The 27,113-nt window shown below is 55.1% G+C and overlaps 10 protein-coding genes and 1 non-coding gene across 11 annotated transcripts; 6 read left to right on the top strand and 5 right to left on the bottom strand.

The window, feature by feature from the left end:
- Positions 1 to 233: 233 nt before the first annotated feature.
- PUNSTDRAFT_112311 (uncharacterized protein) lies at positions 234 to 3,058 on the top strand (the record flags this gene model as incomplete). Its single annotated transcript, XM_007381909.1, has 2 exons — positions 234 to 1,422; positions 1,482 to 3,058. 2 exons carry the CDS (start codon positions 234 to 236, stop codon positions 3,056 to 3,058), a joined length of 2,766 nt encoding a protein of 921 aa, XP_007381971.1.
- A 624-nt stretch (positions 3,059 to 3,682) lies between these two features.
- PUNSTDRAFT_112310 (Adaptor protein complex sigma subunit) lies at positions 3,683 to 4,504 on the top strand (the record flags this gene model as incomplete). The annotated part of the gene is made up of 6 exons (XM_007381908.1): positions 3,683 to 3,716; positions 3,773 to 3,898; positions 3,970 to 4,100; positions 4,165 to 4,181; positions 4,265 to 4,292; positions 4,361 to 4,504. The coding sequence occupies 6 exons, from the start codon at positions 3,683 to 3,685 to the stop codon at positions 4,502 to 4,504; spliced, it is 480 nt and encodes a 159-aa protein (XP_007381970.1).
- Positions 4,505 to 4,805: 301 nt separating this feature from the next.
- On the bottom strand, positions 4,806 to 7,027 carry PUNSTDRAFT_64972 (uncharacterized protein; the record flags this gene model as incomplete). Its single annotated transcript, XM_007381907.1, has 8 exons — positions 4,806 to 5,115; positions 5,176 to 5,412; positions 5,471 to 5,571; positions 5,624 to 5,844; positions 5,901 to 6,252; positions 6,311 to 6,451; positions 6,556 to 6,618; positions 6,677 to 7,027. 8 exons carry the CDS (start codon positions 7,025 to 7,027, stop codon positions 4,806 to 4,808), a joined length of 1,776 nt encoding a protein of 591 aa, XP_007381969.1.
- A 146-nt stretch (positions 7,028 to 7,173) lies between these two features.
- Positions 7,174 to 8,921, top strand: PUNSTDRAFT_132551 (longevity assurance proteins LAG1/LAC1; the record flags this gene model as incomplete). Its single annotated transcript, XM_007381906.1, has 10 exons — positions 7,174 to 7,223; positions 7,278 to 7,322; positions 7,375 to 7,511; positions 7,563 to 7,927; positions 7,963 to 8,017; positions 8,075 to 8,237; positions 8,302 to 8,380; positions 8,434 to 8,576; positions 8,631 to 8,768; positions 8,828 to 8,921. 10 exons carry the CDS (start codon positions 7,174 to 7,176, stop codon positions 8,919 to 8,921), a joined length of 1,269 nt encoding a protein of 422 aa, XP_007381968.1.
- A 175-nt stretch (positions 8,922 to 9,096) lies between these two features.
- Positions 9,097 to 10,798, bottom strand: PUNSTDRAFT_112307 (uncharacterized protein; the record flags this gene model as incomplete). The annotated part of the gene is made up of 8 exons (XM_007381905.1): positions 9,097 to 9,249; positions 9,301 to 9,453; positions 9,509 to 9,719; positions 9,779 to 9,909; positions 9,965 to 10,240; positions 10,289 to 10,491; positions 10,548 to 10,672; positions 10,737 to 10,798. The coding sequence occupies 8 exons, from the start codon at positions 10,796 to 10,798 to the stop codon at positions 9,097 to 9,099; spliced, it is 1,314 nt and encodes a 437-aa protein (XP_007381967.1).
- Positions 10,799 to 11,112: 314 nt separating this feature from the next.
- PUNSTDRAFT_64676 (uncharacterized protein) lies at positions 11,113 to 12,563 on the bottom strand (the record flags this gene model as incomplete). The annotated part of the gene is made up of 7 exons (XM_007381904.1): positions 11,113 to 11,364; positions 11,416 to 11,551; positions 11,603 to 12,029; positions 12,077 to 12,260; positions 12,310 to 12,339; positions 12,403 to 12,450; positions 12,513 to 12,563. The coding sequence occupies 7 exons, from the start codon at positions 12,561 to 12,563 to the stop codon at positions 11,113 to 11,115; spliced, it is 1,128 nt and encodes a 375-aa protein (XP_007381966.1).
- Positions 12,564 to 12,718: 155 nt separating this feature from the next.
- On the top strand, positions 12,719 to 14,844 carry PUNSTDRAFT_84523 (uncharacterized protein). Its single transcript, XM_007381903.1, has 7 exons — positions 12,719 to 12,873; positions 12,929 to 13,106; positions 13,155 to 13,387; positions 13,436 to 14,119; positions 14,172 to 14,307; positions 14,358 to 14,422; positions 14,472 to 14,844. Exons 1-7 carry the CDS (start codon positions 12,830 to 12,832, stop codon positions 14,722 to 14,724), a joined length of 1,593 nt encoding a protein of 530 aa, XP_007381965.1. The 5' UTR covers positions 12,719 to 12,829; the 3' UTR covers positions 14,725 to 14,844.
- A 23-nt stretch (positions 14,845 to 14,867) lies between these two features.
- On the bottom strand, positions 14,868 to 16,116 carry PUNSTDRAFT_132547 (amidohydrolase 2; the record flags this gene model as incomplete). Its single annotated transcript, XM_007381902.1, has 6 exons — positions 14,868 to 14,992; positions 15,049 to 15,340; positions 15,394 to 15,530; positions 15,591 to 15,677; positions 15,730 to 16,057; positions 16,108 to 16,116. The coding sequence occupies 6 exons, from the start codon at positions 16,114 to 16,116 to the stop codon at positions 14,868 to 14,870; spliced, it is 978 nt and encodes a 325-aa protein (XP_007381964.1).
- A 36-nt stretch (positions 16,117 to 16,152) lies between these two features.
- PUNSTDRAFT_119424 (histidine biosynthesis trifunctional-protein) lies at positions 16,153 to 21,857 on the bottom strand (the record flags this gene model as incomplete). The annotated part of the gene is made up of 14 exons (XM_007381901.1): positions 16,153 to 16,354; positions 16,409 to 16,746; positions 16,801 to 16,867; positions 16,919 to 16,941; positions 17,000 to 17,270; positions 17,323 to 17,337; positions 17,400 to 17,540; positions 17,595 to 17,936; positions 17,996 to 18,103; positions 18,154 to 18,269; positions 18,323 to 19,001; positions 19,051 to 19,457; positions 19,510 to 19,865; positions 19,914 to 21,857. The coding sequence occupies 3 exons, from the start codon at positions 21,855 to 21,857 to the stop codon at positions 19,235 to 19,237; spliced, it is 2,523 nt and encodes an 840-aa protein (XP_007381963.1). The 3' UTR covers positions 16,153 to 16,354; positions 16,409 to 16,746; positions 16,801 to 16,867; positions 16,919 to 16,941; positions 17,000 to 17,270; positions 17,323 to 17,337; positions 17,400 to 17,540; positions 17,595 to 17,936; positions 17,996 to 18,103; positions 18,154 to 18,269; positions 18,323 to 19,001; positions 19,051 to 19,234.
- A 178-nt stretch (positions 21,858 to 22,035) lies between these two features.
- On the top strand, positions 22,036 to 22,123 carry PUNSTDRAFT_t47. The gene has a single exon. It is a non-coding gene; the product is annotated as a tRNA-Gln (tRNA).
- Positions 22,124 to 22,642: 519 nt separating this feature from the next.
- On the top strand, positions 22,643 to 26,843 carry PUNSTDRAFT_112301 (argonaute-like protein; the record flags this gene model as incomplete). Its single annotated transcript, XM_007381900.1, has 27 exons — positions 22,643 to 22,931; positions 23,055 to 23,224; positions 23,280 to 23,380; positions 23,432 to 23,495; positions 23,550 to 23,593; positions 23,644 to 23,684; positions 23,740 to 23,817; positions 23,871 to 24,131; positions 24,181 to 24,257; positions 24,309 to 24,605; positions 24,653 to 24,678; positions 24,732 to 24,865; positions 24,916 to 24,980; positions 25,030 to 25,089; positions 25,140 to 25,189; positions 25,242 to 25,257; positions 25,313 to 25,392; positions 25,443 to 25,534; positions 25,590 to 25,747; positions 25,808 to 25,892; positions 25,947 to 26,006; positions 26,059 to 26,128; positions 26,183 to 26,243; positions 26,299 to 26,417; positions 26,472 to 26,560; positions 26,610 to 26,761; positions 26,820 to 26,843. 27 exons carry the CDS (start codon positions 22,643 to 22,645, stop codon positions 26,841 to 26,843), a joined length of 2,763 nt encoding a protein of 920 aa, XP_007381962.1.
- Positions 26,844 to 27,113: the final 270 nt, after the last annotated feature.

Below are 27,113 nucleotides of genomic sequence, written 5' to 3'. Positions count from 1 at the left end.
GTGGCCGGGTAAGGCACGTGTGCCGGGCTTTGGTGAGCGTCCCTTGGGTGCGTTCGCCCGAGCTGTTGGCCCACGTCCCGTCCTGTTTCCCGGCGCTGGCTGCTGCCGTCCCCTCCGTGCCGTCGATCCAGATGCGCCAGGATTAGTCCCCGGCTCTTCCCAGCACGCCGTGCTCAACCACCACCACCGTCCCTCCCTCGTCCTCCCCCGCCCCGCCCCGCCCCGTCCTCCCCATGCGCCGCCTCGCCTCCGTCTTCCGCAAGGGCTCGACCCGCTCAGACAGGTCCGACGCCGTCGACAGCCAGGCCACCGACGAGTCCGCCGCCGCGACCGCGTCCACCATCGGCCGCAAGCGCGGCGCCGCACGCTTCTTCACCAGCAGCTCGCGCATCAACATCTCCACGGAGCCCTCGCTGCTGCCCCCGCCGCTCGTGCGCAGCAACCAGGCCTCGTCGTCCGCGTCGTCGTACGAAGATTCGCTCAGGACGCCCGAGGATGACGGCCTCCAGAGCCGCCTCCCGAGCCCGACCCCCAACCTGGCCAAGAAGGCGTGGAGGGCGACCCTCATGGGCAGGAAATCCGGCAGCGCAGAGTCGGAGCCCCAGCGAGCCGCCGCCCTGGACGCAACGCCCCGCGCGCAAGACTGGCGGCCTCGACAGCCTCCCCCCTTGCGCGAGCCCCCACCTCTCCGCGCCGCCGGGAAAACCTCGCGCGAAGGCGATTCCGACGACGATTCGTCGACCGATTCGGAAGACAGCTACGACCAGCAGGACGTCCCGACGCCGACACGCCCGACAATAGCTATCCCGCGGGAGTCTGCTGCCGCTGCTGCCCGCGCCAATCTGGGCACGGCCGCCCGCAACCTGAGCACGTTCACGGCCAGCACGATGACCCCACCGATATATCCCCCTCCCCTCCTCCACCTCCACGGCATGCCCCTCTTTCCGCGCTCCGTCAACCCATCGAGCACCCTCGTCCGCGCCGACTCGCTCGAATCCCGCTTACACAAAACACGCTTACTCCGCCGGCTCGAACGGCGCGATCTCTCCGCCGCCGAAGAACGCTCCATCGCTCCCTTCGCTGCCAAACACGGCACGCGAAAACGTCCCTCCTTCCATCTCGACGAAGCCTCCTTCTCGAACACGCGACGCATACGATCGTACAGCCAGGGTCTCCAACGCTGGGCCGACCGGCCCTGCTTCGAGGACCGCGTCACGCTGTGGACGACCGCCGCCGACGACCCGAGCAAAGGTACTGCTGACGGCGATCTCATTGGTCAGCGCGTGATCGGCAGGCCAGGGTACGCTGTTGCGTCGCTCGAGTTCTCGATGGGCCTGGAGGCCCTGGCGGGCCTTGCGGGCGACTTTGTTCCGGAGTACGAGCCGGCTTCGTCCGCGTCGAGCAGCAGCTCGCAGCTGCCGGGTGCGTTTCGTTTCGTGTGTCTCATCGTCATTTTACGCTGACCTATGGCGTCATCACAGCCACCGTCGCGTCGCGTGCTGCCGGCCCGTTCAAGACTGGCCCGTCGCCCTTGCGCATCGAGCATTCGCCTCCGGCTCCTCGAGTGCCAGCGCACACTGCGAACCTGCACCTGTCTGCTCCGCTGTCCGCGAAGAGCCAGCCTTCCCCCGCCTCGTCATCCACGATACGCTCGCCTGTCCCCTCCTCTTCCACATCTCCGCTTTCTCCCGACCCTGCAGCAGAAGCAGCAATGCCCGCACCCGCCAGGCAAGGCGTTCGGTTCGCACCGGAAACCAAAGATGTGTCCGAATCGATACCCCTCGGCTACGCCCTCAAGGCGCGGAAAGCAAAAGAAGACAAGGCGAAGTTCCTGAAGGAGGAGCGCGAACGACGCGCGCTCGAGGAGGAGCGGAGGAAGATGGAGGAGGAGCGACGGAAGATGGAGGAGGACAAGCTGCGATTCGAGAAGGAGAAGCGCGAGTTCGAGGAAGAGCGCAGCCGACAGCGTCGTTACGCCGACGAAGTGGCTGCCGCCCGAAAGAGGCAATCCATGTCCCGTACTGGGCTCGCCGCCGGCCCGGGTCCGTCGAGCTTCCTTCCTGATCGCAGGCCGCCTGCGCCCGATAGAGGGACGAGCTCCGGGGCCGTGTCGCAGGCGTCAGACCGCCGATCTTTCGAGCCCATGCCGCCGCGAAGGCAGGCCTCGGAGCCGGCCGTCACTACCATGCGCGCGGGAGATCCTTCGCCCGCCCGCAACCCTCCGTCTACTGCGAGGCACTCGGTGTACTTGACAGGCTATCCGTCCGCAGACGACGTGCGAACGGCGCCTGGGAGCGCGAGCCGACGCTCGTCCATGGTCTCCTCCTCCGCTGCTGCAGCCGATGCGGCAGACCGCGGGCGGGTCCGGAGCCGCAAGACGTCCGCGCACTCGAACACGTCCTCGTCCGGCCGGCCGATCAGCATGATGCTGAATACGAACGTGCCGCCCGTGCCTCCCATGCCGATGATGGCCATGCCGGGTGCCATGTACACCAACAGTCCCGTTAGCGAAACCCTCCTCCCTCCCTCCGCTCCATTCATGATGCAGTCCTACGGCCCGCGGTCGCGCAACAGCTCGCGAGGATCGGGTTCGCGGGACAGCGATCGAAGATCTGGCGAATCGTCGCCCGGGCGGAACTCGACGTCCGGCAGCTCGTCGGGGAGCCGAAGGCCGCGGCCGGGGCAGTCGCCAACGCACCTCTCTCCGCACCCGCGGTTACCGAGCAGTCAGAGCTCGGACAGGGTGAACGCGGTGCCCCACTCCTCGGGCTCTTCGCAAGGGGGACGTCCCGGCGTCGGAATGTTTGGTACGGGCACGCGCTCGTACTCGTTCCAGGATCCACGGATGGCGATGGCGATGCCCATGAACCCGATGGCGCAGGGTATGGGCATGTACCCGATGGGTATGCAGATGACTATGTCGCCGAGCATGCCGATGGTCGGCGGCTGGGGTATGCCCATGGCGCAGCAGTTCGTCCAACAACCGGGGATGCAACCCGCCGCGCTTAACCCTGCCCTCGCCACGCCGGGCAAGGGCAGGCAAAGCACCATCTTCTGACGAACGACCTCGTCGCGCTCGTCGCCTCGCTCTTTTCTCACCGGTTCTCCCTCTCTTTCTGGCTTTTAATGGAACCGCACATTCCTGCGTATGCGGTATACGCGCCTCCCGTTTTTCTGTCACATATCACACTACAGATCTTCGAATTCAGCTTTTTTTTTCTTCCTCCCAGCTATTCACACATTACTACTACTTTCCTGGCAGCGGAAATCGGATTTTCTCCCCTCTCCCACCAACGCACTCGTTTTTACACTATACGCTCGTTTAAAAAACCTCCCACTTCTAACCCGCAACTCCTCGTCATCAGTCTGTGCATCGTATAAACTGTATTCTGTGCCGAGACCCGCAATATCTTCCTCATACCTCATAAACAATCAATCATGGACCTCGCCCTCTGACTGGCCATTTTCATCTTCCCTTCTCGCTCTTTGCACTACTAGTTTCCACGGTCTTCGTCATTATCTATACTAGTCCAACTATTATTGTCGATGACGATGTACGCAAACTGATGTCTGGCCCGTGTTTCATACATGTTGCATAGAATCGAGAGGTCAAATAGGATGACGGATATATTTAGACGCCTGATATTCTGGCTGAGTTGAGCGCAGGGGTAACCTTGCTGCCATGATCAACTACATCCTGCTCGTGTCTCGGCAAGGCTCGTCTCTCCTACCTGGAACTGCGACGCTTGCTAAGACCGTGTGCTCAAAACAGGGAAGGTCCGCCTTGCGAAATGGTTCACGACTCTACCGCCCAAGCAAAAGGCGAAGATCGTCAAGGACGTCACTCAGCTCGTCCTCGCTCGCCGGACACGAATGTGCAACTTTCTCGAGTACAAGGGTGCGAGGAACCACACCGCTCAGCGACTACGTATGGACTCTCGCTGAGGCACGAATCTCGAACACCGACAGATACCAAGGTTGTCTACAGGCGCTACGCCTCCCTGTTCTTCGTGTGCGGCATCACCGGGTCGGATAACGAGCTTATCACGCTCGAGATCATCCACCGCTACGTGGAAGTGCTCGACAGATACTTTGGGAACGTGCGTATCCGTCGTCCTCGTGTCCAGCGGGTTTGCCGTAAACGAACGCTAACTCTGTCAACAGGTGTGCGAGCTCGACCTGTGAGTGTGCGGCGATAATGGGCCACGCCCCCCCCCCCGGAAACCCTTTCTGCCTTCCGTGCGCTGAGAATACTGCCACATAGGATCTTCAACTTCCAGAAAGCGTATGCGGTGCGTAGATACGATCTGCCCGGATGTTGTCATCCCGCGAAAACTGATCATCGCACCGATCAACACAGATTCTGGACGAGCTGATTATCGCGGGCGAGCTGCAAGAGTCGTCGAAGAAGTCCGTGCTGCGCGTCGTGACGCAGTCAGACAGCATCGAGGAGCAGGAGAACAGCGAGGACACCATGGCGCGACTAGGTTCGCGAGTCGGTTAGCCTTGCACCGTCTCGGATTCAACCTCTTTCCTGATGCACAGAAATGGCAGGTATGTTGTGAATTTTGCCGCATTGTCCGCACGCAATGCGGTCTCTGCTTCCCTCGGGAGCTTGTGGCAAAGAACATCGCAGTTCCCCGCCGCAGTCACATCAGCCTCGGCCAGTCATCGAGTGCATCGACGCCGGAGACGGCAGGCCCTTTTGCGCAGGTAACGAGGTTCATATCCGGAGGAGTGGCGAGGTATTCTGTTCTACGTGTAATAATTACGGGATGCGATGCGAAGTCCAGGTTGTACATATATTAATCCCACATTGTCAAGTCCACTACATTCGCTGGGGCAGGAGTCGTCGTCTTCAAGACTGGGGACGGCTGAGGTATATTGGATGTCAAAGTGCGGGGTATCACTGGGGAGGTGGAAGGTGTGGCGGAAGGTGTACTGGCGCTAGACGACGCCGGAAGATGAGATAACGTTGGGATATTCGGTTTGCGGTTTCCTCTGTTAAGGATATACCACCGGACGAGGTCTAGTGTGGCAATAGAATCCTCGACGGAGGAGTGGCCCACACTCCCTCCGCCGCTCTGGATGACCTGGCCTAGATGCTCCTTGACCCTGCACGGCCGGCATATGAGCTTTATAGTGACAAGTGCGTTCGCAAAGGGATGGACGTACAAGAACCGTAAGGCCTTCCTATAAGGAGGTCCTGAGGGATGCGGGAATAGAATCGCGGTATCAACGCAACGGTGATGAATCATGCGCAATGTTTTCAAATCGTTATCGAGCGCATGCCCGATGAGTATAGTCTTTTCATTGATCAAAGCGTCGAGCGACTTCCGGAGAGAAGACAATGTCAGCCGCGCTTTATCCATGGACTCCGCGGTGACACCCGAGAAGCGTGTGTTGTAGTCACTAAACAGGGTTTCATCAGTTAGACAATATGATGCTGGAATGAGCAAATGATCCTCACATGACTTCGACTCCCTCGTCCATTCGCACAAACTCGTCGAAGACTTCTGCACCGGAGCCGTCCACTATTGAAACACGCGCGACGCGCATGCCACCGGTGGTCTGCGCATCGCCGGTTAGGCTGCGTCTAAGCGACAGCGAGCTTTGAACGCACATAAATCATCTCGCAGTCGAGTGCAGCGACATCCAAAGCTGTGTCTGAGCCACCGCCGTCATCGGGCACGCCATCCGTTGATACACGTCGTGTGAGCGAGAACGCGTGCCTCTTGTGCAGTTCCTCAAGGCTTGTCTCGTAGAAAACGTGCGGTCCCTTAGTGCATCCTCCGCCGTCGCTCGTTGAGCGCGAGCAGCAGGAGTATAACCGCATTCGTTCACCTATAGAGTGGAAAGATCGATCGGACACGCATACACCGCGAAGCGGCGCCGCCTACCGTTGATTTTTGTAGAGTAAGCCCTGCCCCAGTGGTACTCGCACTGCTCTGCCTCGTCCTTCCGTTTGACCTGGAACATGGTCGCACACCTGTCGCACTTCATCACGCCGCCCTCCTCGCTCGGCTTCTCGCCTCCTGGACCTGGTGGGATATCGACCAAGTAACCCCAAGCCTGCATCTCGGCACGCGACATGATGAGAGGCTCGAGATGCTCCGGTGTGAGCCTGAGGGCTTCGAGTTTGGTTTTGGTCTCTTGCCTGGCTTTTACTTGGCCTTCTGTGCCTACGGACGGATGCGCTGTGGTATCTGGCTTCGGCCGCTTCTTGAGGGCTGCGATCGAGCTGATTACAGCCTATATGCACGTTCAGCATCGTATCGGTGTGCATCCGGAGAGGAGAGAGGACATCTACATTGCGATAGGTCAACTTGGTAGACTTGTTGTACACTTCTTGCTCTTGCTGCAAGGCGTGGTCGGCTGCAAGCGTCGGATTCGTAGCAGAGATATGCTCGTAGAGGACTACGAAATGCTCGTAAAGATTCTTTAGCATGGCCTGAAGGGAGGTGGGTGTATCAGTATCAACGTCGGTGGACAAGAGACACGGCAGCTTGGGTTTCAGGCACGCCATAGACACGTTGTCAAGGCATGTAAACTCACTTGTCGCACAGGGACTGGGACTTGCGATTGGGCGGCACTGACCCTGAGCACTGGTGCACCAGTCTATGAGTTGGAAGCGTATGAGCACAACGACCGAAGCCAGGGCATCAAACCATCGTACTGGCGTATACGACGCGGCGGGCGCGGGGACTGGCTTCTGAATCCCTTTCCCCACTTTCTGCAACTTCCGCGGAGGTTCGCTGCTTGGACCTGGACTTCCAAAGGCAAAAGACCCATGAGGCCGTGGAGATCCTCCATGAGGGAGCGCAGGCCGCTTGACTGGGATAGATACGCTCTTGGATGTGGACGGTTCTGCGGCGGCGGGACGAGGTGGCGCTGGTTGTTCAAGCGGTATCTTCGGCAGCGATGGCGGCTTCGTCTCCGGGTTATGCGAGTACAGACATTTGCCGCCCCGTCTGCAATTCGCGTCGGGACAGGGCAGGTTACGGAACAAACCAAGCGAGGTGAACATCCCGATAGCGGCATGGGCAGCATCAGACTCGCCGTGCTGCGACCTCCATCAGTCACGTGGAGCGCGTATGGACGAGGGAATCGGCAGCGTGCCAGCGACTTGTCACGGATATTCGGTGGTCTCTGCCGTCTCCGACCTCATCAACGATGGCCGCCAAGCGACGTGGACGCGCACTCTCGAAGATAGAGACTATTGAGTCAATACTAGGAATAATTTCCACTTGCTATAGCGCTAACATGTCTGTCACCAGGGCCGACCCAGCTCATCACCTCAACGGTCCATTTGCGCCGCAAACGTTTGTCGACGACCGTTCGTCGCTTGAGCCCAGCTCTTACCGCACTGTTTAGGCCCTTAGACATGGATTCGAGCGTTAGCGATTCCCCCCCGAACGTTAGCCAGACTAGGAACAGCTCGGCGGAGCGAGCTGCAGAGTCCACGGGATTGTGGTCCGACATCAAGACTGGCAGATGGATTGTTCGCCCAGGTCAATGCTCCCATGTTCTTACCATTCCGGCTGCCCTGACACGCATATCAGCCTCTTCCTTCAAACTTATGCTCATTCCTATCGTTCTCTACTACAACTGGGAATGGATCCAGTCGTATCTCGGCACCAACCACCCCAATCCGTTCGAGCCGATGTTGTACATTTCACACCGGATTCCGGATTCCCCGGAAGACGACCCCCGCTACCATAAAGGTTACATGGATCTTGTCTTCGTCGCTTACCATATGATTGTGTGGTCGTTCGTTCGACAGTTCATCACACTCAATATCTGCCGTCCCACGGCGCGGTACTTTGGCTTGAACAAACAGTCCAAGATCGAGCGGTTTGGAGAGCAGGCTTACGCGATCGTATACTTTGGGTTCTTCGGCGCATGGGGCTACGCAAGTCCTCTTTATGTTCGCACGTAATTGTTATGCTCATTGTGATGCAGCGTATCATGGGTCAACTCCCGACATGGTGGTACAACACAAAGTACTTCTGGATTGGTATAACCCTCGTTCGTCTTCCGGCGAGTGCCGTCTGGCTCATTTCCTGATTGTCAGACTACCCTCATTGGGACATGAAGCCCGAGCTCAAGCGTTATTACTTGATGCAAGCAGCATATTGGTGCCAACAGCTCTTGGTAATGCTGCTCAGGCTCGAAAAACCGCGGTCGGACTACGCGGAACTCGTAGCCCATCATTTCGTCACTCTTTGGCTAATCGGGTCAGTGCTTTTCTTGGATCATACCTCATCGTCGTTATGTATCAACCAATCAATGTCTTCGCAGATGGAGCTACCTTATTAACATGACCTTTATCGGCAACGCTGTTTACATGAGCATGGATATCCCGGACTGGTTCCTTGCGGTGAGCTTCGACTGCGATTGACAGTGAACATTCTTCCTCAACGAGACTCGAAGGTCTCCAAATTGCTGAATTACCTGAAACTGGACCATAGCAAGATCGTATCATTCGTAGTGTTCATGGGAATGTGGTCATATTTCCGACTCTATCTCAACTTCGTCATGCTCTGGTCCGTGTGGTTCGAGTTTGACCTCATGCCGTACGTGGTTATACGTATCCTCCGTCTTGCGCATGCGCTCAATTTTGGTGGCAGCGAGACATCCAAGCGTTGGTACCCCGAGGACGGCGTCTGGTTGGTGTGGTGGATGAAGTACCAGATATTTGCACCCCTCCTGCTCCTCCTCTGTCTGAACCTATTTTGGTACTACTACATTCTGCGAATCGCTTACCGGTACGTGCCCCCCGACCGAGTACCTGTATGGAGGTTTGTGGTGTTGATCCATATTCCAGGGCGGTATTCGCTCCGCCCGACCAGGTCACCGATGACCGCTCTGACGACGAAGACGATGACGCGGAGCCCGAGACGGACGAGAAGAAAAATTGATGACGTAAAACTATAATAAACTGGGAAGACTCGAACCTGCACATATCGTACACTTCACCCCTACGTGAACGGATGGAAGGAACCACTCGGGATATAATGGGCCGGGACGAGATGCAAGATGGATCTAGATGAAAGGAAATACAAAGCGGGCCCGCGTCGTACTGTTACGACGTTGTTAAGCAAGAGTTTCTACCGGGGCCGGTTCATCGTCTTCTGTGACCTTAAGTTCCGGCAGGGTTGTCACGTCGTCAGGCGGAGGACCGTAGCCACGAAGGTAACCTGTCTCAGGATCATAGCATGGGGGAGCAACGCCCTCCATATCGGACGCCTAGAGGACAGTCAGTAAATGCCGCACCGAAACCTGCGGGTAGGTACTCACATCACCACTCTCTTCGTGAGGTTTGAACTGGACGCGCAAACCTCCCGGTCCGCCCTGTGCACTTGGCGCTTCGGTATGCTTCGGCCAACGCTTCTCGCGTTGCGCATCAAGTGGGTCGCCCGAGGCCATCTGCATCAGGGCCATGAAGGTGTACTAGCCGCCCCTTTCAGCGATGCATCTGCATATGGAGAACAACAAGGCTACGCACATGCGCATCATTACCTGCGTTGTGGAGATAATGAGTCTCGATCCCGAGAAGCCTGCACATGCGCTCTAGCGAGCGCTTATTGCCAGCGTCACCCTCAAGAGCACTGAACAGGACGGCAGTATCGACCACGTAAATACCATCGTCCGGAGGCAACTCTGGAAGGGTATAGACAAGGTCCGGGTAGGCATCCCCGAAGATCTTCTGCAGATACCTTACATGCATTCAGCATACTCGCGATCAGCAAAGCAATAATTAACACTCCGGACGTACTTGATATCTTGATTGGCGTCGTGGAAGACAAGATAAAGCGGCCCGTTGGATGATAAATCCTTGAGGAGGGATTTCACGCGCTCTTTCATGCGCGACCTTGTGACGTACTCGCTTTCACCGAAAGTATAGTTCTAGTGGAGAGTCTATTCAATTAAAAATTAGGAGTTGCAGATTCGTGAGACGAACCTTCCGGTTCTCGGGAACGTATTTTCCATTGGTATACCCGAGAGCTTCCTCGACGATGAGGTGAGAATGACTCTCATCCCTCTTGCCATTGTGCCAACGAGCATAGCTCCACCCGACCTCGGTGATGAGTGCATGCTCCATCTCCCATCCCTCGAAGTCGATGGCACACCATGTCCCAGACTTCCCTGCCCAGTACGATCGCACCTTTTCGAACGTCAAGCGGTTTGAAATGAGCGGGACCGCGTTGCGCAACCTTTTGTTGTTCTTCTCGATGTCCTTGATCGCTAGATCAGACGCGAGTCAAGACGGGCTCTGATTACTTACCTTCGTCGCTCGCTTCAACGTGTCAGAATCCTTGTAGATCCAAGGAGATACGCTGGCAAGGTCGTTCTCTAGCGTGAGCAGGCACTTTGAGTGAGGAATCGGAATAGGTTCCTTCGTGAGCCCCATCGCATGGAGCCAGTAACGGATGTATTCGATCTGGGCAGAGGAGAAAAGCAAGCGGCCCTCTCCGTTGGCCAGAGTGCCTAACGAGCGTCTAGTCTCGTATGGCGTAGTATGCTGCGATCTACGCTACGCTCACCGTAATAAAGCTCGATTCCATCCTGGCCTTCCTTGCGTAGAGGATGATCAGGATGGACGAGAGCTTCGTAGGATGTGAGAGCCTTCAATGGATGTATATCCTCGGGATTTGGTAGAACTTGATGCCTGCATCACGTCTTGAGTATCTGGTGTGCGAGGAGAGGATCGTGCCATTAGGACACCAACTCACCATTCCCAAAAGATATCGCTGGACCGATAGTAACCATGAACAACGGGGATGGGATCACTCATACTGATGTAGAGTAGCAGATCAAGATCAGAAACGCAGCCTCTTCAGATCTGCTTGGATTGAGCGCTCAGCGGATTAGGCGCTGTGAGTTACTCTCAACCTGCAGCTGGAAGAACGCGTCTAACTTCGGCTTTCGCCGCAGTGAGCACGTGATCGTGTCGAAGCCAGGTGGAAAGAAATCCAGGATACCTCGGGGCAGATTATACAACATCGTATTGCCTGCTGCGTCTGACCTATTACATGATGCGATAGATACACCACCCAGCCAGAACATCTTTGGCCGATGCGGATGAGTCTAGAGTCCAGTGTCCAAGATCTAGTTCAAATTCTTGATGATCTCCGCAGTGAACTCTGAGGTGGTCGCCGACCCGCCCAAATCCGGTGTCCGGACTTTGCCCGCGTTGATGACGTCGAAGGTAGACGCGGCGATGTTGTTGGCGAGCTGGTCAAGACCAAGGTGACGAAGCATCATAGTCGCGCTGAGGATCATTGCCGCCGGGTTGGCTTTGTTCGTGCCCATGATGTCCTGAGCAACGTGACGGCATCCAGGCTCGAACAAGGCGTAGTCCTGAAGGAAGTCAGTATGTGGACCGGATTCTTGTCTGCGATGCAGACTCACCCGTCCGATATTGCAACCGGGCACAAGCCCCGGACCCCCTACGAGAGCGGCACCAATGTTCGAGACGATGGCACCGTAAAGGTTCGGCATGACCATAACGTCGAATTGAGTGGGCTTTGCAACAAGTTGCATCGACCTGTATCACGACGTCAGTTATGCATACAAGACGGCGAAGACGGGCACGCACGTGTTGTCGACGATCATGTCGTTGGCAATGATGCCCTGAGACTCATACTCTTGCGCAACCCGGCGGAACGTGTTGAGGAAGAGACCATCACCAAGCTTCATGATGTTGGCCTTGTGAACGCAGGTGACCTTCTTGCGGTTGTTCTTGAGCGCGAAATCGAACGCAAAGCGAGCAATGCGCTCCGCCTTGGCCCGAGTTGAAACCTTCAAACTCTCGACGACGCCAGGGTAACTTTGGTGCTCCAAGCCAGAATACTCGCCCTCCGTGTTCTCACGGATGATGGCGAAGTCGACGTTCGAATGGCGAGTGGGCACACCGGGGAGGGATTTGCAGAGCACCACGGATGCGTAAATGTCCAGCTGCTGACGCATGGCGACATTCCAGGAAACGTGTCCGGACGATGATATGGGGGTGAAGAGAATACCTGCTCCGATCGTCATGAAACTATATAGGGCGCGCGCCGGGATCACTCACCCTTCAGCCCAACACGGTTGCGCTTCAAGCTCTCCATAGCCTGCTTGAACAGGTCTTCGCCTGCCGAGGACACACCCGAGACATTGTACTGTTCCCACTCAATGGGAGCGTTGACATGCTCGAAGATCTCCTTTACGGAGTCGGTGATTTCAGCGCCGATACCGTCACCGGGAATGAGGGTAACCTGGCAGGAGGTGAACGCTCAGTTCGGAATAAGTCGGAACAGCACGCACGGTGTAGACGCCGCCATATTTTGTAGGTAGCTGAGATTCGCGTTTGGGACATCAGATTTGGTGTCGTAATCTAGAATTGAGGTGCAAACGAACCCGTTGGGAGACCTTGGGGAATCCGGCGGCGAGAGTAGTGGCAGACCGCTACAAGTACGCGCGTGAGCTATCACAGTAAGCATATATCGTAGGTGACGGAGATTACTGACAGCCGAGGCGAGAGCAGGGCGAGCGGCCGCAGAGATGGCGTTGCGCAACATGTCGAGAGCCAGCCAGACAAGAACGGGATAAGACGAACGTCCTTGACGAAAACGGTCGGATAGCCAGCAGTCCGAAGTTCACGTGACAAGATGATCTCAAGGCCGGGGTACAGCCACTTCCGAAGCCACCAGAGATTCGTCTCCCTCGGGCTTGAGTCGCTCGCGGCCGTGGAGAGGTGCTGCCCTTGGGTTGAGGTCGTCGCCGTGTCCTGAGGCCCCCTCGTTCAACGCGCTCTCAGGAATCCACACGCTGGCGAGGACCAACCATGGGTGGTCCAGCCGACGAGACTGTGAACGACGTGTCAGAAATGTATGTTTGGTGTTTCATATTTGCATTTTCAGGATTCACAGTATACTGGGGACAGTGAGCACCCTAAAAAATCACGCGATATATCATACTATATAACTCTGGTTGTCGCGGTCCTCCCGGTTTGGTCCGTCGTACCGCTTTCATGGGCGTATGTGGTGTACCACCTGTGCACCGGGCAAGTATGGCTTTACCCTCTGTTGAAACAAGTATTATTCGGAGCTGCGCTTGTTGAAGTGAGTAATGTCATGTACCTCAGCAGGACTCCACTGAATTTTGCCTAGGTGCTGTTCAGTATATATCACTATCATCTAGCCCACTCCATATCCGAACCGTGTTCCCTTCCACTCAGCGAATTTCATGATCTTCAGAGCACCTTCCAGCGCGTCCTACACGCCGGGATGAGGTCTCATGACGAAGAGGACTCTCCAGTGAACCAACGCGAATTACCACCACCATTCGTCACTAGTCCCTCCGATCCACGGGCCATTGATTTCAAGCACGCGCTTCGCAACTGGTAACGTTATTCACATTGGTCTTTCATCTTAACGCTCATTGGATACAGGTTCGGCAAGATCCCGTGGTCGAAGATCCGGAGACAAGAAGTGGAAGCTTGGATATACTGGAGTATATTTAATGCGCACCTCCCGCCGCCGGACCAGATACCCCACTCACGTAGAGTCATACTGGATGAGGTGTTTGATATGCTCCAGCAACGCGCCGGCTCGTCGATACCTGATGGCTCGTCTGGGGTACCAGCGCTTCTCCTCACTGTCGATCCGGTCAACGTCTCCTCCCGTCCTTTCGCATGGTACGCCTTCGTCGCCGCGGCCAACTGGCTGATACGGAAGCGGCTCCGTTCTCGTTGGAACGCGCATTTTGGCAATTACAAGGGCATGGACTACATGCTCCGCATTCCCGCCTCTTGGGACCCCGCGACTGGACCCAGACCGATTATATTTCTCCATGGACTTGGACTCGGGCTCTTTCAGTACGAGCTCTTTCTGTCGCACCTCCTGCATAACTTGCCGGATCTCCCGCTGCTAGTACCACTCCAGCCGCACATCAGCCAGGATATATTTCATCCGCGCTACCTGGATCCCATGGGCCGGCATGAAACCGCCACATGCTTAGCCAGATTTTTGCAGGAGCTAGGATGGGTGGATGAGGAGAATAGAGGAGACGACGAGAAAAGCAGGTCACAAACTCCGTCCAAACACAAGGGCGTGACCGTTTTAAGCCACTCGAAGTGGGTTGGCCTTCCGTGATGTTTCTCTTCATGCGCTAACGTATCAGGATAGCGGGTCCTTCGTCCATTCGTGGATGTTGAAAGACCACGCGAGAATGGTATCTCGCTCCTGCTTCGTGGACCCTGTTGCGTTTTGCATCTGGGAAGGCGATGTCTGCTACAACTTCATATATCGGAACCCCACCAACGTAGGTCTCACTGATCAAGTCAACTGCATTATCTGAACGTTTTATCATAGGCAATTGAGTTACTTATGCGTTATTACGTCGCTACGGAGTTGGGTGTCGCGAACGTTCTCCAACGGTCAGTACATGGCATAAGTTTATTCACGTCGTCCTTACAACTGCATTAGGCACTTCGACTGGGCATCCAATTCCCTGTGGTGCGAGGACATTCCGCACGTTCGCGATCCGTCGCGTAACATGTTCTTCCTCGGTGGCAAGGACTCCATCCTCGAGGCCGAAAGAATCCGTCGCTACCTCAATCAGCATGGCGTCAAGAAGGGTTTATGGTACGACCCGAACGGCAGGCATGGCCAAGCTCTCCTTGCGGGTGGCAAGGGTCACGCAGAGATATTGAGATGGCTGCAAGAAGGACATGTTTAATCTTAACTCACGCACTAATACGGAGGGACGGAACCAGGGACCGTCACGCCATGGATTATTCGGTCCATTGAAGTCTACCTCACAATCTCTACTCACATACTCGTATTCATATCTATACCCCGCATGTCACATAAACTGCATAACTACGTTGATTGTGCCAGGAGACGAAGGGCGTTATCTCGTAGAACTGCCGCCGCCACAGCTTCATCGGGGGTGAGGAATTCGATCAGTTGCTCGTTGTACCAGTTAATCATTCGCTCGCTGACAGCTGCGATATGTTCAGTTCGAGATTAAGTACTGAAGCGAGTATGTGGTGGTTGGTACCTGGGAAATCTGTACCGAGCAAGACCCTCTCAGGTCCAACGGAACGCATCACCATTTCCAGCGTCGATTCATGTGCGCTCAGCGCTGTCTCGTAGTAGAACGTCTTGAAATCATTAATGATCTCTTCAGGTGACAGCTGACAACCCATATGATTTGATAGGACTGCGACCCGCGGCGCCAGGAATGGCGTGCAACCTCCAAGGTGCGCAAGGATGATAGTCACGTTGGAATATCTGCGCTTCTTGCCCGTAACGACCAGATGAGCGGCTGCCTTGAACGTTTCGTTTGGCACCTGCCAGTGTATCAAATGATCAATACGGCCGCATTAATATGGGTGGTTCCGACCTCGCAGACGGGTAGCCCCAAGGTTTCGTGAGGATATGGCGTCGATGAAGGAGTCATGCAACCGTGTAAAAACACTGTAGCACGTCGATCATCGAGAGCTTGCCAGAGCGAGTCATATGTCTCGTCTGCCACATACTCTGTAGCAGGGATCAGCATCCTGAATGCAGGTGGATGAGTCCGTCGTGTATAGTACTTACTGGCCGATGAGCCCGCACCATAGGAGCTCGAAAGCGCTATTCCATCAGCTTTGAGGACGTCCAATGCATAATCAAGTTCAGCTAGGACTAGGGACTGTCAGCTCTTTTTCTTGATCACAGGCACGGCTGGAGATCTTACCCTCAGGATCACTGGGCTGGGGTAAGCTAGCGAAAAATCCGAATCGACTAGGATGCCTCTTGCATAGGTCACTTGCATACATATTTGCGTTCCGGACAATCTTCGTCGCGTCTGGACCGGTGCTCGGAGGGAAACCGGCAGGGTAAGAGAGAATGGCCTTCTCTATTCCAAAGGTATCCATGAATTCGATACTCTTCTCCGGCGTCCATGGTAAATTCTCGGCAGGAGTGCGCCAACCTACGCGTGCATTCTCGCCTCGCTTGTCGTATATCTCAGAAGGCGGGAATATGTGGTGATGGACGTCAATTTTGCCTATTCGACGTTGGCCCTACACGGTCCACGATCAGCAAAGCTCCCGGATCACGAAGGCATCCGTACCGAGAGCATTGTGTAGTGCCAGAAGATGAAAGCGGGCGTGGTTGTATGCAGACAGTTGTCCTTCGGGCCTTTGTACTAGCACGTGTATATTCTGGTGGAACGATCTGATTGCCCCATCGAACTGGACATGGATGAAGCATGTAAATTGACTGAAGTTGTTCATTGCATCATCTGTAGGTACGACAGATTGTCTTCCTCGTGGGATGGATCAAGCCCCATGGCAGCTCTAAGCACCTAATTTCTGCGACTGGATCCGGTAGTGTCAATTGCCCAGTAAGCCTTCCGCATCGATCGCCCCTACCGGCCTTCACGCCCGAACTCCGCGAGTGCTTCAGATGGCAAGTAAATCACCTGAACAATCGACCTTCGGCATGCCCACGGACTGCACATACGAGTCGATTTGCGTGATTAAGGTGATTATGACGAATGGCCGGGCCGCCTGTAGTCTGCACAAGCTTCCTCGTTCCAAGAAACGAATTGGCCGCTGAGAGACTTGTGTGCTTTGATAGCAAGGGCAGCGATAACATAACCGCAATCTTCAGGCTTCACCAGAGAGCCATCGGCGTACGCGTCGATGAAACGCTTCATGTCCCCCTCGGCCATAGTCTTGGGTCCGTTCTCGCGAAGATGGGCTTGCATCTTAGGTATATGACCATTAAAAAGAAGGGCCTGCAAGATAGGTCTGGTACATACCCCGGTATCAACCATCCCTGGCCGAAGAGCGACGCATGTGATTTCAGGCTCCTCGTTAGCCAGCGTCCTGTAGCAAGTTGAATGAATGTGCACAGGTCGTGTTGATCGCGAATCATACCTGCAAAGACTGTTCATTGCTGCCTATCACGCCAAACATCAGCATAATCTCGTGTTACGGTATTAGAGCGGATATACTCGCCTTGCTAGCATTGTATGCGCCCCAGCCCGCGATGCCTCCTGTAGCTGCTCCTGAACTTACGAACACAACCTTGCCAGAATTTTTGCGCAGGATAGGAAGGGACGCCTTCAGAGCGGTGATCAGTGAGAAGAAGTTGACATCGAAGTGCGTTTTCCAAGCATCCAAGGGATGGGAGTGAATTGGGCCAAGGGGGTCAAGCACGCCGGCATTCAGGATGAGGCCGTCGATACGCCCGTAGGTGCGTTGAGCGAGAGTGATTGCCTCGGTGAGTCTGATCGGTGCACGTCAAGGCTGAAGTTTTGGCTGATTGGGTAGATATGTACCCTGCTTCATCAGAACTGTGCAGATGAAAGGCGTTCAAATGATGTACGGGCACAGATATGGATGGTCCACGACTAACACACTGCACTCGACGGTCAACAGCGTCGCCCTGTGCGTCTCAAGCAATTTGACGAGTTCAGGACTTCGGGTCCGGGAAATCGCGACTACTATCGCGCCAAATTCCTCGAGAAGGAGCTTCGCGACGCAAAGGCCGATCCCTCTGCACAATCACACATGAGCTCCGGACACAGCGGCGACGGGTAGCAATCCTGACTTGGATGCGCCAGTGACAACTATGACTGGCTTGGACATGGCAGCAAATGGTCGACGGCAGCAGTGAGTCCGACGCGGACGCGCTCGATAATACGATGGGGATGAGGCAGCGTCGGTCGGCAAGCGCCGGAGCGTCCCAAATTTCGACTCCTCCCGAGGCGCCAGCACTGTTCGTCCTCACCGATCCCTCCTCCCTCCCCCCTTCTTCCCTCCAAAAGCTATGTCCGCCCGCGCCGCGTTCTCTCGCTTTGCTCCGGCTCTCATCAACAAGCGCGCAGGTCCGTCGGCGACGGCGGCGCGCAGGGTCGCGTTCCGCCGCGGCTATGCCACCGAACAGCACTCGGTGGGCCTAGCCGGCAGTATTCACATGGGTTTGGCATCTGAACATGCATCCGTGTGTAGATGACCGTCCGTGACGCGCTCAATGCCGCGATGGAGGAGGAGATGTTGCGCGACGAGACGGTCTTCATCATGGGTGAAGAAGTAGCGCGCTACAACGGTGCCTACAAGGTATGCCTCACCGACAGGCCAACTTTTGCCCGCAACTGACTGGATCCAAGGTTACCAAAGGACTTCTTGACAAGTTCGGCGAGAAGCGCGTGGTCGATACTCCGATTACGGAGATGGGTTTCGCGGGTGTTGCCACTGGAGCTGCATTAGCTGGTTTACGGCCGATGTGTGTATTGAATCAACCTACCGCTGCCGTACTCCTCTCATATGATCCTACAGTTGCGAGTTCATGACCTTCAACTTTGCCATGCAGGCCATCGACCAGATTGTCAACTCGGCCGGCAAGACCTACTATATGTCCGGTGGAAATGTTCCGTGCCCCGTTGTGTTCCGTGGTCCTAACGGTGCCGCCGCTGGTGTCGCTGCGCAGCACTCTCAGGACTACGCTTCTTGGTACGGTCAGATTCCTGGTCTGAAGGTCGTCAGTCCCTGGAGTGCGGAAGATTGCAAGGGTCTCCTGAAGACCGCTATCCGGGACCCTAACCCCGTCGTGTTCCTCGAGAACGAGATGCTGTACGGTGTCTCATTCCCGATGTCACAAGAGGCAATGTCGGACGAGTTCCTCCTCCCCATTGGCAAAGCCAAAGTGGAGAAGGAGGGTAGCGACGTCACTATCGTTGCGCACAGCAAAATGGTCACTCATTCCCTCGAGGCGGCGGAGATCCTTGCGAAGGAGGGCATCAAGGCCGAAGTCATCAATCTGCGCAGCATCCGCCCTCTTGACATCGACACTATCAAGGCGTCGGTGAAGAAGACGAACAGGCTGCTGATCGTCGAGGGTGGTTTCCCCGCGTTCGGTGTTGGCAGTGAGATCTGCGCGCAGATCGTGGAGAGTGAGGCGTTCGATTACCTTGATGCGCCGGTCGAGCGTGTCACTGGTGCTGATGTGCCCACACCGGTAAGATCGGACAACCTCTCAATGGCGATGTTTCTGACGTCGGTCTTAGTACGCGGCGGGCCTGGAAGCACTTGCGTTCCCCGACACCCCGCTCATCGTCAAGGTGGCCAAGCGGGCGTTATACCGCAGCGGATGAGATGACATAGAGGTTATAGATCTTCCTTTGCTGTAGTGGGGCATGGGATCCATATTCATATCCTGCTTTAATCATCGTACATACTATATTCACTACATCAGAGGGTTGCCATCCGTATGCGGATGGCATTGGCGTGAGCGCCGAGACCTTCGCAATCTGCAAGCGTCGCCACCACGGGTCCCAGCTTCTTGAGACCGTCTGCCGTCACCTCTTGCGAAGTAATGTGCTTTTGGAAGGAGAGCGTGTTCACTCCGCTAAATTGACGCGCGTAACCGTTGGTGGGGAGCGTATGGTTCGTGCCCGAAGCATAATCGCCACAGCTGATGACCGATCTGGTCAGCTCGCCCTGTGTCAACAGGCGTTGAAACTCACCTCTCTGGAGAATACGGTCCCACGAAGACACTGCCAGCGTTCTGGACAGAAGAGACCGCGGCGCTGGCGTTCTCCAAGTGCAGGATCAAATGTTCCGGCGCGTAATCATTAGAGAAGGCGATGGCTTCCTCCACCGTCGATACCTTGACGATGATGCTCTTCGCTACCGACACACGCATGATGTCGACGCGCGGGAGAGCTCGCGCTTGCTTGTCCACTTCGTCTTCGATCTTCGCAACTTGCTCGTCGGATAAGCTGACCGCGACGAGCACTACCTGAGAGTCGACGCCGTGTTCTGCTTGCGAAAGTAAGTCTGCGGCAACGAAGGCGGGATTTCCCGTATGATCTGAGATAACCTGTCGTGCCGTCAGCCTTACACTCATACAATGCACGAAGACGCGTACCAAAACTTCGGACGGCCCGGCAGGCATATCAATCGATACCAACGCGTCTGTATCGTTCTGCACGAGCATCTTTGCAGCGGTGACCCATTGATTGCCTGGCCCAAAGATCTTGTCGACCTTCGGCACGGTATCGGTACCATATGCCATGGCAGCGACGGCTTGTGCTCCGCCCGCCTTCAAGATGGCCGATGCACCCACAAGCTTTGCAACATACATAACCTCCGGACTGATGCTCCCGTCTGGTCGAGGAGGAGTCGCAAGGACAATCTCATTGCAGCCAGCTACCTGTGCAGGTATGCCCAGCATGAGTGCGGTTGACGGCAATATCGCCGTGCCACCCGGAACATACAACCCGACCCGCGAGATTGGCCGCGCAAACCGCGAGCAAACGACGCCCGGCATGGTCTCGACGACCAGAGTTGCATCCTTCGCTTGGGCTGCGTGGAATTTATAGATGTTGGCGTAGGCCTGGTCGATGGCCTCGCGCACCAACGTCTCGAGCTCCATGGTCTCCGGAGCATAGGGAGGAAAGACTACCGTAGAGTCGAGCTGGGCCTTGTCGAATTTGGCGGTGAGCTCGAGGAGCGCGGCATCCCCGCGCTTGCGAACGTCATCGACAATAGGTTTGACTTTCGCAATCATCTCGTCGGATTTGAGCACCGGCCTTCTGAGCAGCTGCGCGCGGTCCGACGCTCCAACGGTAGCAAGATCGTATGTGCGCATACGGATAGGCGCATCAGGATCCAGTGGGAATTGAGATTGCGCTGCAGGAGGCGCTGCTACTTTTGGCTTAATCCACTGCGGTTTGGCGTTCCCGGGTCGCCGGGTGACTTTCTTCGCTTTTTTGTCAAGCGAAGCTTCGATATCGGCGATCGTAACGCCTGCGGCGGCACATCGGGTGAGGGCAAAGTAGAAGAGGTCCGCGGCTTCGAAGGCAACCTCCTCGCGAGTTTCGGCGGCGCAGAGCTCGCCCGCTTCTTCCATTATTTTTGAGCGCAGCAAATCGGAGTCGTTGAAGAGTTGTCGGGTGTATGACCCTTCGGGCGCGGACTCCAAGCGCGACTGCAGAGTCTTCTCGAGGGCGGCTAACCCTCCAAGTTCGCCGAAGCATGATGCGCGGTGCAGATGGCAGAAGCCGGCGCCATGCTGAATGACGCTGATTTCGAGGCTATCTGCGTCGCAGTCAAGGCGAATGCTGACGACTTCTTGGGTATCTCCCGAGGTCTCGCCTTTCCTCCACAAGCCATGCTTCCTTGATTGGTACACCCCCTTCCCTGTGATGATACTCTCCTTAACGGATTCCGCGGATGAGTAGACCAAGCCGAGCGATCGCCCGCCCTGGTTCACTGCAGAGACCACGGTTGGGAAAAGTCCATCAGGTCGATCTGAGCTTACGACCGCGAGGAACGCATCTGCAATGTTGATGGTGCTGCTGGTAGAAGGCTTCAAGGTGATCTGGGAGGAAGGAATGACGAGGGTGGCGCCGGCAGCATGAACTTGGCGAATTGCGGCTCGAGAAGGAGACAGCTGGGATGGATAGACAAATATGGACGAGCCTGCAAAGAATTGTGATACAGACGAGACGATATCCACGTCTATGACAGGCGTCTTCAGCACGACGCCGGATACCCCCGACCGAATCTTGCTTGAAACGGCACTTGCGTTGTTAACGTCGAGCAATAAGAGCAGGCGCTCTGCCGGAAGTACCGCGACTAGTTCGGCCGCCCAGGAAAGTGGTATGATAACCTTTTCAGCTCCTTCGTCAAGCCATGAGACGATCTCGTCCAGATTGAATGAAGAGTCGTGGTCCGTGAGGACATAGATATGGGGGAGATCAGGAAGGGGTGCTGAGGAGAGAGATGGCACTATGAGCGGCCCTAGACGAGAAAGTGCCCCCAGCAGGGCATCGTCCGTGGTGTCCAACAGCGGCAAGAAAGCTGCCATGGTCGGAGCGTTTTTGCAGGAGTCGGAGTCATTTTTACGAGGAGTGGATGGGACCAAGAGAGGCTAGAATGAATCATGTGACGGTGTTAATCTTATCGGAGGACCGAGAACGCCGAAGACTCGCATACTGTTGTGGAAGTGATCTGGTCATAGGCTCTGCAAGGTTAAAAAGGGTATCGGCTTTATAGTGTAGTGGTTATCACTCGGGATTCTGATGATAATCCATCTGATTTCCCGCGACCCAGGTTCGATCCCTGGTAAGGCCTATATTTTGCTGCTACCTGTCCGTCCAACCTGAAACCCTCTACCAGCTATCCTCGGTCCCTCGGGAAGCGGCTGAGATACTTGAAGTGACCTCTGACAGTGCTTCGTACAACAACTACTTATGCTATTGTAATGGAGCCGGGTTAGACAGAACGTCCGGGTGGCAACTTTAGCTTTAGCTTGGACGCATGCGGCGGCGGCGTACATATACGTACCACTTTGGCATCGAAGGTGTATCCCCCCGTTGTATGCAGCTCGCTGGTAACTCAATGGCCTGACTGTTATCGCCGTCCTTGATGTTGCAGGATGGCTCAAAGGAGCGTGTGATTTCACCGCCCTTGCGAAGCTTCCAATCAGCTTCCGTGTATGAGTTGCACCAACTTCCCTTTTCTTCGGACAATCGCAACACCTGGCCTCGAGGCGCAGCCGTATATTTGACTCCTACGCCACACGTCCCTGAATAATGCCCCCGCATTACCCTTGTAGCTGACGTCCTTGCTCACTTCACCTGCGAATCCGATATGCCCCCCCGAGTATCACAGTCTGGCTCCTCGCGCAGCGGGCGAGGCGGGCCGCCTCCACGGGGATCGTCGCCGAGCGGACGTGGCCGAGGCGCACCCACTCGCGGAGGCGCACCTTCTATTCGCGGAGGCGCCTCGTCCGCTGGTGCCGTCTTACCTTCGACATCGGACCACATCACGACGATCGGCGTCAAGAGGACGGCCTTTGGACGAGCTGGACGTCCGCTTACTGTATTCACAAACCACTTCGAGGTTACTATACCAGAAAATGTGATCATGCATTATGATGGTACGCCGTGCCCCTGCAACGATATGATTGCCTATATTAACTTCTACCTGTAGTTGGTACGTCATTGAATTCTTACGTCGTGGGTCCTACGTTCGATCCTGCATATACTGAAGGATAGGGCAGTAATATCACCCAGCGAGAAGGTTCTGCCAGCGCGTCTGAACATGGATATCATCACCACGTTGCAACAAGTAGTTGCGCCGGAGATCTTCACCCCTCGTGCCGTTTATGATGGACGTAAGAACCTGTTCGCCATTCGGGAGCTTCCTTTCGGTGGCAAGGATTCTGCAGAAGTGAGGCATTCGCATCTGCTTTGCGTGCGCACGATCGCTGATCGGCGAGATACAGTTCGAGGTTCCTCTGGCCGGGGCAAAGCCGCCAGCCAATCCCAATCGGGCACCGAAACCGTACAAAGTGCGCTTGACCAAAGTGGCAGAGATCAACCCTGAGTAGGAGCGTGTTATGACGAGATCGATCCGGTATTGACGCACACTGTTCAGGGTTTTGGCGAGGTTTTTGATCGGGAAGCAATCGCATGACAATTCCGTAATAACAGCGATCACGGTGTGTTGGGATGATGATTGCCTATAACCTGTTGTTATATATACGTTGATCTAGGCACTCAACGTGGTCATACGAATGGAGCCGACTATTCACTATCCGTAGGTGTCAAACTTCGTATCATAGAATGCGTTGCCTAACAGCATCACAGCTTCAACATCCGTTCCTTCTTCACTGACCGCGAGACCAAAGGTACTTGTCTTAGATCCACCTTGCCTATGGTATCGATCGTTGAGAACATCTACAGATATCGGCGCTGGGCTGGTGCTCTGGCGCGGATATTTCCAGTCTGTCCGCCCTGGAACAGGCAAGATGCTGATTAACGGTGCGAGAAATCTCGGATGGTTGCCCGGTGATCGTACTCACCGGGAATCATAGTGGATATCTCGACCGGCACCATGTACAAACCAGGAAGACTGTTGGATCTATGTCTGGAGGCTGCAGGGCAAAAACAACCCGCTGCCCTGGCACCCAAACGTGGATTGCCCGAGAAAGCGCGCATCCGCTTGCAACACTTCATCTCGGGCATCAGGATACAGACGTTGGATGTCAACGGTCGGCCCTCAGGAGCGGCGCGCGTCGTCAAGAAGCTGAGCTCTGCTGGTGCATCGGAAGTGTCATTCACGATGCGAGAAGGAGGCACGCAGGACCACTCCACGAAAGTGATTTGAGCTTACCGTCGATACAGGGACCATGACGGTGGCGGAGTACTTCCATAAAACAAGAAACCGGCCCCTTCAGTTCCCGGATGTGATCTGTGCCGAGGTTCGTATCAGCACATGCCGCGATGGTTGGCAACTTATCAAACCTGGTCAGGTGGGGTCGGGAGCCTTGATTCCACTTGAGCTTTGCTACGTTCCTCCGGGGCAAATTATGCGCAAGCAGATGCCATTGGACAAGACCAGGGAGGTTCTCGAATTCGCCACCAAGAAACCTGGAGATCGTTTGGCCAGTATCCGTAACGGTCTTGGTGTCCTCAACTACGGACAATCGGAATACGTCCGCCACTTTGGGATGCACGTTACGGAAACGCAAGGACCCTTGAAAGTGGCTGCCCGTGTGCTTGCACCGCCCACGCTTAGATACGGCCGGGAAAGTCGACAGCCGAATATCGTAAGTTCCACCCGGCAGCCAGATGCCTATCTGACTGAAAACGACAGGTTCCGAGGGACGGTCAATGGAATATGTACGTTCTTCAGAGTACCACAGGCCTCCTGTTGATTTATCACATCCTTCCAGGGTCGATAAACGTTTCTTCCGTCCCGCAACTATCAAACATTGGGCTGTGGTTGTGTTCGAGCGTGAAGGCAGATTCCTAATGCAGCATGCTCAGGAGACGATCAAAGGTCTGATTGAGGCTGCCAGGGAAGTTGGTGCGTCGGTCACTATAATGGTCATATTCTTCGGCGTAACTCTTGCAAAGGCATGAAGGTGGAAGACGTTAGTCCCATCATCAAGTTCGAAAATGGCCATAGACCACCCTCAGTGGTTTGTCCGGCTTCTTTTTGCTCCTTGCGCGGCTCACAGATGGAATTAGGTGCTTCCGGAAGTGGGCAAGGAAGTCCACAACAGATACAAAGAACTCCCCATGTTGATAGTACGTCGCGTGCGTTCATTACTACTTTCCTCAACCCTAATGCCTCGCAGGTGGTTGTGCTTCCGGATGGCGGTTCGGATATCTACTCTGCAGTGAAACAGTGCGTGATCCTCTGCCTTGATATTCACGTATCTCAACGTCATCTGGCACAGTTTTGGTGACGTTAGGGCGAGTACTAAGAGTACAATGAGTACAATGGACGATGCTCATCATTCTCTCATAGGCCGGTGTTGCAACACAATGCCTGAAGAGCAGCAAGTGCATGCGAGCCAAGAAACAGTACTTCTCGAATGTGTGCCTGAAGTGAGCAGCTTTACATCTAGTGCTTGCACAGTTGGCGAATCTATTTATAGAATTAACGTGAAGCTGGGCGGCATCAATATGATTCCCGAACCTTCAACCGTCTCTGTCCTGACCGATCCATTAAACCCGACTATTGTCATGGGTTGGTTTCAAGCATTGGCTTTGTCACGACATTCGGCTGATTCCTTGACTATCAGGTGCCGATGTCATCCATCCTGCCCCTGGGTCTGAGGGTCGTCCGTCCTTCACGAGCTTGGTCGCGAATGTGGACTCCGACACGGCTAAATACATTGCCGACTCTCGCGTACAAACATCTCGCAAGGAGATGATCGAGGATTTGAAGGAGATGAGCAAGGTATGCATGTTCAGTGCATGCTTCATCCTTGCCATTCGTATCGCTCACTGAGTCTTGCAGCATATGCTCACCATGTATATGGGCTATCGCGCCAGTGTCGAGAAGAAGGCTAAGAAAGAACCCAGCCGAATAATTTTATACCGCGGTACGCCGTATTCTGTCTCAGAAATGCATCTGATGCTTACTCGCGGCCGTGCAGATGGAGTATCGGAGGGTCAATTCAAACAGGTCCTAGAACAAGAGCTGCCGCAGCTACAAGGTGCTCTTCGCTATCAACACCCTTTTCGAAGCTGATGTGACCGAAAATCCAGAGGCTTGCAGTGAGCTAGGTATCAAACCGAAGATTACCATCGTCGTCGTTGGCAAGCGACATCACGTCCGGTGACTTGATTGCGAGCTTCGCGTGCTATGGAACCTAATTCAACTGCGTTGCAGATTCTTCCCGACCAACGAGCGTGACGGTGATAAATCCGGAAACTGTCCGGCAGGGACCGTCGTACGTCAAAGTAGGCTTCGCTCCCCGAACACTACCGATCTCAATGATCCTGCAGGTCGACCAGGAAGTTGCTCATCCGACCGAATTCGACTTCTACCTCCAGAGCCATGGAGGTCTGCTAGGTACATCTCGTCCTGCGCACTACAGTGTTCTTTACGATGAGAACGGATTCCAGTGAGCTAATTTTATCTATCAAGTAGACCCAAGAGTTCATTCATGTCTTTGTAGACCCGACGATTTACAGTCGCTTTCCTTTGCCTTGTGCCATGTGTACGCTCGATCGACGCGCTCCGTCTCAATTCCTGCGCCTGTATACTGTAAGTTGGTGACATACGTGGAGGTATTTTAGCTCATCCTCTACTGTAGATGCCGATATTGTTTGTTCTCGTGCCAAAAATCACTATGCACCGGACTCTCGCCTGGATTTCTCTGAATATGGAGATTCGAAACAGGGTTCCACAAGCGGAGACCCTCTGGAGCCGTATAAAGAGGGTTTCAAACCGCTGCATCCAGCGATGGTGAGCACTCCCGGATAGTCACAGATGGATAATCTCTGACCTCTACATCTGCCTACAGAAGAAACTGATGTACTTTTCTTGACTGTCCACCCGTCGCAAATTTGTCTTTTATCGTCCAGTGCTGGATATATTTCTACACCATGTATGAAGGAATTGTCAAATGGAATATTGATGAGACTGTTTATTAGGCTTCGACGTTCTTCTGTCAGTTTATGCACTCAGTGTTGGCGATCAGATGCGGGCAGTAATGCAAAACAATCTGTGCCGATCCCTCGAGTCCGCGGGATGCAGGATGTATGCGCTTTCCAGCTTAGTCAGCAACTTGGATCGCGACCGCCCAGCGACTCCCTCC

The sequence above is a fragment of the Punctularia strigosozonata genome (assembly GCF_000264995.1).
Source record: "Punctularia strigosozonata HHB-11173 SS5 unplaced genomic scaffold PUNSTscaffold_4, whole genome shotgun sequence".
Classification (NCBI taxonomy): Eukaryota; Fungi; Basidiomycota; class Agaricomycetes; order Corticiales; family Punctulariaceae; genus Punctularia; species Punctularia strigosozonata.
This window is presented reverse-complemented; position numbering and strand designations above follow the sequence as displayed.